An 8,831-nucleotide genomic window follows, 5' to 3' on the forward strand; every position below is an offset into this window, starting at 1 on the left:
CAACATGTGGCACGTTTAATATTCCAAAGACGGCCTTTATCTCATTGTGAATATAAGAAAAATACATCAGTGGTACACATTCTTTTTTACTTCTTACCTTCTCTTTTGGAACAAATGGCTGTTTTCATAATATACTGCATGTGTAAATAAGCCTGCTTTCTCTATGATCAGTATCTGTGCCTGATTCATAAACTGTGATTGTTGACAATATCTTTGTGAGTTGCCTTCAGCTTATGTCTGCTGTGCTTGTTTGGTTTTAAAACAGAACCATTTACGTTTGAAATATTCTTTTTGACGTTAAAAATCCGTACTCAAGAAAGCAATCAGTTCATGTACACACAGCACACGCACACACATACACACACACATCTGAAGGGAATAATGAATTTAGCACTTAAGCACTTACATGCAAATGCAACTGTCTTTTGCATAAATTAACTTGAAGTGGATTCGCACAATATGCAATATATAACTCTGGATGGTACAAGTAAGTACAGGATTATAAACATGCTGTATATAGTTGTGCTGTGCATATAAGCCTTACGGTCTTCTAAAGCTAATCCTAAACCAATATGGCTGTGAAATACTGTGAAATACTTAGCTAAATGACCAATAAAACAGACAAGTCTATGGCTAACTGCTAACTGCTAAAACTTATCTGCAAGCAAACTATTCATAATTTTAAGCCTGTGAATATTCTCATTTGTCCAGGTCATAGTTATCTCAAGGAAATTTAAATCAAATGCAACTGGACTTGGTTATTTGTCTAGGAAGACGTTTCACCTCTGATCCAAGACATGAACATGTACATGTACATGAACTGACAAATAACCAAGTCCAGTTGCATTTGATCTAAATTTCCTTGAGATATTCATAATTTTATCTCATTGAATGAGTTTGTTTTAAAACAGACTCTTGAATTTGATTATTACTTTAAATATAATACATGGTAGTGATGGTAAATGGAACAAATGTGTGTCTGTGATTACATGGTTAGATAACACAAAGTTTTCAATCATGGTTTCTATTGAAATGCAAATCAATGATTTTCCTAAGACAGAGCCCAGAACAGCCCCGAGGGCTAAAGAGCTAAAGAGAACATTCAAACTATGAATATTCAAAGTGAAAAAGCAAATCTTTTATTTAAAACACACAACTGAAGATGCACCTTGGTGGAGTCGTTGCAGTGATGCTGATTCATGAGTGTCCAGTATAAGGGGGAAAGTATAGATCTCAATATTGATAAGACATTTTGAAGATGGTGAAAATCATAACTAAAATATGTGAGAGGTTTAATTGCTCTGAACCAATTTTATGACCCCAGTGTCAAATAGGATCAGTCAGAAATAAGGCCAACAATACCAACCTAGTTAATATACAGTTTAAGTAGGAACACATTCCTGATAAAGTGAAAGATGCCAAGTTTTCACAAGCAGAGCAGGAGAAAACACACTATTGTAGACATAATATTTGGTGCTATAATCACTATGTGGTCTGAATGGGTAGGACATATGTTTGGGAATGGCATGAGTATTTGACAGCAAAATCAAGACAAATTTTTGTTGATACTTCCCATTCAAGGACATTTGAATGACCTTGTTTAGTATCATTACACCTATGGCTCATTTGCTGTGTATTTTCTTAACAAACTATGGTGCAGCAGCATGATTGGGTGCTTGCTGCTCCTTCGATTGTCTTAAGGACCCATGATGGGGCGACAGAGGAGAACCAACAGCAACTCAACATGAAGAAACACACTCTCAGGTTTCTCATTCTCTCCGGTCTCTTCAGTGCAGTCCTCGGTTTCAGTACCGTCTTTGGGTATACTTATTATGTCGAAAGAAGGTGGAATTGGCTTGACGCCAGAAACTATTGCAGGAGGTTTCACACTGATCTGTCTTCATTCCACAGCAAGGAGGAAAAGAACAAACTCTTGGGATCAAGGCAATCAGGTTACCCTGATTTCTGGACTGGTCTTCACCAAAATGACAGTGGTGTTTGGATGTGGTCAGGAGGAAAACCTGCATTGGTTGACATCATATCCACAACAGATGAAAACAGGTGTGTGACCCTTAATGGCAAGGGTTGGCGTAGGAGGAATTGTACAGAAGAATTCCGGTTCTTCTGTTTTCATAGCAACCTGGTGTTGGTTAAGGAGAACAAGACGTGGGAGAAGGCGATGGAGCACTGTCAAGCCTTGGGAAAAAACCTAGTCAGCCTGCCCTCTGAAACTGGTCTGGCTCAATTCATGCAGTCTTGCAGGGAAGCCCAGACCGACCATGTGTGGACTGGGCTGCGCTTCCTGGCTGGCAGGTGGCTGTGGGTGGATGGGAAAGACATGGAGTACCAGGCCTGGAGCCCAGGGGAGACACCGCAGTGCCCAGAGGAGGTTCACCGCTGTGGGGCCCTCTCACTTAACGAACACAACTGGGTCAGCCAGGACTGTGCCAACAAATTCAACTTTGTTTGCATTTAAAAAAACTCAAGCATGTCCTGAAACATATTGTTCACACTGCCATGTTAGCAGCTGAATGAGACCATTTAACCAAGGCATGTAAGCGGTTTGTGTGTATTTTCTAAAAATACTATACTATCTATCTAGATTAACATTACATGATGTTGATTCAGCTGTAATCCTATGTTGTGCATATTATGTGTCAATTATTACCAATAAATACTCTAAGCAAATTGTTTAATTCTAGGTCATTGCCTTCTTATCAGTCATGTACATATCCTCCCAAAGACATATAGATGTATCAATTCACTAATCTTTAATGGAAATATATATTAAATATTTATGAAAACTAACATTGTTTTTCCTTCTTTTAAAACACAGTGAGTAAATATTATAAACACCACATGGTGGATGGTTAAGTTGATGAAACATCGGACGTTTACAATGTGAAATCATTTGTTAATCTTAAAGCTCTAGTATGTAACTTATTTGGCTTTTTATTGGCAAAAATCAAATATTGCTTTCATAAATACGTATTTCACTAAAGTCGAATCACACTGCATACAAATGAAAGCTTTCTCGTACCTTAGAATGAGTTGTTACAAGTCGTTACAAATACATAAGTGGGCGACGCACCGAACCGGGGCTGCCATGTTGCATCGCCATTTTTTACGTTGAGTGGCAGCGTGACCGTAGGTAACCATAGAAACTCACCGGAGCTGTCGGCTCGAGGAGAAAGTTTTCCAGGTAGCGCCTGTTAAAACTGTCACCACTGTGTAGTGTGAGGAAAGACGGAGGCACTGATGTTGCATTCAGGTGCAGTCAGGCAGACGGCCGTCGGCAAACCAACCGGATGTCATTTTACTCGACCAGAGAAAGACGGTAAAACGTGGGTCAGGTAAACAATACGACATCACCATGACAACACATTGTCACGCCTGTATTGTTTTGCTTTGTGCTGGCGGACCACTTGTTTACATAGACGCTTGTTTATCCTGTTACATGCAGCGTCTGTTGTCTGTCTGACGTCTGCCCGATTTCACGTGAATGCAACATCAAGAATACGTTCAGATATGCAACCGCACCGCTAGATGGGGGGAATTCCTACATATTATACCTTTAACATTAATTATTTGGTCTGGTGATACTATCGCATATGAAAGATTTTCTGTCTCATGCAGTTTATTTTTCAAGGTGATATTGGGGTGTCCTATAGATCAAAATAGAAGGTTGTTGTTGGCATTAATCTGTGAAAGCAAACTAACAACAGCAAGAAGAATTGTTATTACTGTCAGTAATTGTTGTCTGTTAGTGCCGGGAAGTATTCTGAGACAAAAAAGCAATGACCTAAGGGGCTCCCCATGGCCATGAAGATTCAGACATATAACACATGGTCACAAGGTCACCTGTCATTCTGCGTGTGGACACTACAGAGAGCGAGTGTGCGTGTGTGAAAAGCCTGCCTCCGCATGTGTGTGTGTAGTTGTTGTTGTAGCCACTGCAAATTAACCACTACTGTCACACTAGCTGATGTGACCTTTTTTCCTGACCTTGTTGTTGCACTCTGACAGTCTATAAATGCTTGAGGTAACGGATCACTTACCAAGCCCACAGGGGTAGAGGAAACCACTGTCTGTACAGCTGGTGTGAAGCGTAGTAGGTGCAAAGGTCAGTGTGCAGTTTGCTGATAGCAGCTTGGCAATGACTCCAAACAAGGCCTCATCACTCCATCACTGAAGATCATTCCTGCAACAACAAATAAAATCCCAGTATGTGAGAATGATATTAAATCTATTATTCATCAATAATCAGGGCATGTTTTCACATTTTGCATACGTATATTCTTATGCATAGGCTAATTTTTGGATCAGTTTGAGAGTTTCATATTTTGCTAGAGGAAACTTTGAGTGGTCAGGAGGAGTTGGCATTTTAACCACCACTAACCTTGTGATTAACCAACCCAACACCTTGATTACAGCCACCACAAACATCAATGGAAATGATCAGATGCATCTCCCAGACAATGCCAGCCTTTCCAAACGTACAGTCTAATATAAAGGCTATGGTAGAAGACATCAAGTTATATTACTCAGGCAAAAGGATTTTAGCAAAGTTAAAGCCCTGCTGCATTAAAAATCTTTCTTAAACAAACTATAGCAGTATTGGTAACAAAATGTGAAAAAGCTAAGGTAGCCTACTCAAGGTCAGTGGTAAATAGGGTGAAGTCAGGTAATATGGGACAGTTTTTTGGTAGAATTACCAAACCACATTCAAAAAAGGTGGTTACTCACTCTATTGATGTTTTTATCATTAATCACAGATCTCTTCAATATTTCTGTTGTGATAAACTACAGACCTATAAACTCACTGAGATTCTCTCCCCCTTCTGCAAGTTTCAGGTAGCCTAATATGGGACATTCATTTTCAAAGAGATTTTCTTTTCTTTATTTGAACATATGTGCTGAGTTCAGGTTTTAAACATAGAATCATGATCATGATCAGTCCTCTCAAAAGTTAATTTCAGCACATGACATGGCCAATATGCTAATTTACCAGCATAGCTCAATTGTTAATACGATATCTCCACCTACTGGAAGTATTTGGTCATTTCAGACCAAGTCCTACAGACACCAAGGCCAGTGCTACGGCAGAATCAAAGGCGGTGTGGCACCAGTTTAAACCGGTTTAAACGCACCTCTACTTACTTGAAAAATGGTTAGTTTGTGAACGAACACAAACACAATCAAATATCAAAGTTTCTTCGTGTCAGCGTCTCTGCGGCGACGTCGTTACGTCATTCACCAAACGCGAGTGACGTAATGCGTATATTACCGTAAGTGACTGTAAAGCAAGCAATGAGTCACCCCAGTTACCGTAATTTACAGTCCAGTGAAGCAGGACACGATTCAGAGAGTCAAAGCAACATGACGTTATGTCTCTAGGTCAAATACTGCTGGATTTGTCCGCCTTTTTCCCCTCTTTATTTCACATCGGGCATCTTTAAGTGGTTTCTTGAGAAAATGAGTCAGCAATGTATCCTCAGGCGCTAAGGCCCCTTAGTTGTTAGTTGTGCCCTCCCAGAGATATCCTTATCTTGGCCATAGAACAGTGCAATAGCAATTTAAAGTGATATTGAATTCACCACTGAGTAGTCTACAAATTCCACTAAATTCTGCAGAATGATAATGTCACTTCAGTAGCATTATAATCCACCCATGGTGATAGCCTACTAAAAGACATTCAAAATAAAGCCACTAATTCTGCTAAATTACTTTTGAGTGTTACATTGCCATCTATTGTGAGAAAAACGGAATTGCAGTGTAGGGGATATATTTATTTTTGTCTTGTCACCACATAAATGGTTGGAGCCATACGGATTACAAAACATTTCTGACAAACAATCAATACGTAAAATTAGATTAGTCCTTTAAAGTGGAAGATACTATAAGGCAATAAATTATTATTATTATTATTATTATTATTATTATTATTATTATTATTATTATACCTTCCTTCTTCCTTCTTTAAAATGAAGCAAACATATTGAAACCTTAGGAGTTGTGTGCAGGTCAAACATAGGCATACCAGGTTAGTAGGCTGGTGGTGGACTAGAGACAATTAAGCCACCCTGCTGGTTTCCACACTAGCCCTATATAACATAATATAGAAACCCTCAGCCTTCATATCTGTATCCTTACTAATAGCAATTATGATATGGGCCTTTTTTGTTTTCATTTTGCTGAAAAAAGAATAATGGGCACTGGGCACGACATCTGTTCGCTGCGTCAATGGGAGGTAGTTTACGGTAAAACGGCGCCCATTACCATGTGATCTCACCGATGTTTGTAAACATGCGTCAGCCACATGTGATTCTGGCGATGAGGAAAGACTCTCCAGCCGCCCGTCCAACCAGCATCCGGGGGAGTGTCAGGGGCGGGGTTCCCGTGTTGCGCTATGGAAAATCGTTAAGGGGGATACACTGTGATAAACGTACGCACCGAGATTTCTAATAGCGACGGTAGGACTGAAACGGGAACCTGGTGGTCTGACCGTTGACCGAGGACCGGGTCTGAGTGACGCCGGTCGGGAAATGGATGGCGCTCCTTTGACACGGAAAGAAAACAGGCTTGGGATAAACACGTAAGTCATTTATGTTATTATAAGGCGATAGCAACATAATGCTGCGTATGTCGCGTAGAGAATACCACTATGTAGTTTGTATAACTACTGGAGTGCTGAGTGAAAAGGTAAGAATAAAAGCCCAGAGGCGCTGTTGTAAAAATAAATAAATAAATAAATAAATAAAATAAAGTGTCAAGAATGAATAAAGACAATTCAAGTTCTATATTCGCAGTCACAAAGTGCACGAGGGCTCGACGAGGGTTGTAAACACTTTTTCTAATCACGAGTGTTTCATCATCGACATGACAACAGGTAAATTAAACTGCGTCAGCGAGAAGGACCGAAAAAAACACATGAAAATCCAGGGGGAATTTCCGCTGCGATGGTGGATCATGCTGCGAAGGCATGACGCCGCGGCTGTGTCGGGTCTGAAACTTGACTTGTGTCCGATTCTAATGTTAAAACGAGGATGTAAACAAAGCGTGGATTCGGCGGGGATGGCGTGTGAAGGAAGAGCTCGGAATAGGATGCTGCGCAAGAGATGGATAGTGCGTAATCCTGTTGTGGGAGAGGACGATGTTACGCAGTTCATATTGGCACGATCATTTAACACCTCATCTTCTCTTGTGTGCCTGTTGTTGTTGTTGTTGTTGTTGTTGCTAATCACCTGGCAGTTTTTGTTCAGAATCCAAAACACTTTCCAAACATGGCTATGGCTGCTCTGTGTCATTTCAGAGGATATTGTACAATTTAAAAAGAAAACAAACTTTAGGATTCAAGTGAGCAACACAATGGTGACGCAGCTTGTTTTGTGTTTCAGGTGTTAAACTGTATTTGCTGCGTCACAGAGATCCAGGAGGTCCTTAATAGTAATCTGGCTCTTTAGTGCGCACTTGATACGATGAAAACAATCTCTACTTCCCAAACATAGGTGGTGCTGTTGAGCCACATATCTCTTGATATCATCTGCTGTGAGGGGATTTTAATACTCAGGTACTGCTCACTATTTTTATCCGTTTGTTTTTACACTGTTGAAACCCATCTTGCCTTGATGCTATGGACAAAAAATGATGTGATTATGTAACTTATACAAAGCCTCAAGCCTTCCTGGATTGTTGTAGTTTTGTGTTCTTTGTGTTTGTTGTTGCCATTTGGCAGATTTGTCTCCCTTAGAGCTTGTAATGCACACCTGTGAGAGCACAGTAGGACTCTGACACGCCTGATGTGATGACACTGTTGCTGTTGACACCTTCCTGATGATCCCAGCGAAGGCAGCGGGGTGGGGTGTGGTGCCTACTGCCTACCTGCCCCCTTGCCTCAGAGCTGAGAGAGAGGTGAAAACAAGACACACGGAGGGGGCGGGGAGGTCTCCCCCATGACAAGTGGATTTGTTCGGTCAATGGGTGAATCAGCAGTAGACCTCACGAGTTGCTAAACAGTTGGCAAGAAAATGGAAAGTGAGAGGGAGACAGAGTGAGAAGAGGAGGGGAAAGAAGAGAGAACTGTAATCATGTTTACTGAACAGAAACTGGACTCCCGGGGGAATGTCATTAGTAGTTTTGAACCAAGCAGGTAAAGGTCGTGGGAGGAAGCACCAGCTGATTGCTGAAAGACTGCTCTGGGTGGCCTGACAGCACAACCTCCCATGTGCTGCTTATTTACATTATTTTGAAACCAGGAGTCTGATCATTTCATCCGTATCAGATGTTTTTGGCTGCCCAAGATCAGCAGAATTTTTTTTTTTTTTTTACAGACTGGGATTATCATATTCTTTTCATTCAAAATGTTTACCACGTCTTCTGAGGCTGACCATTAGAACAAGTGACCCACTTTCACAGACAAGGAAACGTGACCTCAATAGTTATTTTGCGATTCTTTCGGGGAGGGGGCGCGCTGCCTCTTGAGTCAAATAAACAGAGGAGCCGAGTACCAGTGGGATAAACTCGATGCTTTCAACCTACTTCTAGTCACTGTTCTTGGAGGAATTTCTCAATAATTGTGTTATTGAGTTCCAAAAAAAAGAAGAAGACAGTCTTTACTTTTTTAGCTTGGCCAGTGAAACTCAGCACATACTGTCAGGCCAACTTTGCAGCAACTAGTTCGACAAAAGGCTGCATAAATCTAGTTAGAGCAGGGGGGCAGCATCACCTGTAGCCGTCATAAACCTTCAGAGAAAATAGTGAACGACCCACTGCCTTTTAAAACAGATCCCTCCTACACACAAATTATAGAATAGGAGGTGGCACAGAGCCGA

General features: G+C 40.9%; 1 protein-coding gene across 1 annotated transcript; it reads left to right on the top strand.

Annotated features, from left to right (window-relative positions):
* Positions 1–1,651: 1,651 nt before the first annotated feature.
* Positions 1,652–2,476, top strand: LOC146988128 (macrophage mannose receptor 1-like). The gene has a single exon (XM_085777853.1). It carries the CDS (start codon positions 1,652–1,654, stop codon positions 2,474–2,476), a length of 825 nt encoding a protein of 274 aa, XP_085633979.1.
* Positions 2,477–8,831: the final 6,355 nt, after the last annotated feature.

Source organism: Trachurus japonicus, chromosome 5, assembly GCF_045865225.1.
Source record: "Trachurus japonicus isolate A0001 chromosome 5, Traja_1.0".
In the NCBI taxonomy this organism is placed as follows: domain Eukaryota; kingdom Metazoa; phylum Chordata; class Actinopteri; order Carangiformes; family Carangidae; genus Trachurus; species Trachurus japonicus.

Coding starts and splice junctions, on each gene's coding strand:
- LOC146988128 (XM_085777853.1), top strand. CDS start 1,652: ATGGTGCAGCAGCATGATTGGGTGCTTGCTGCTCCTTCGATTGTCTTA.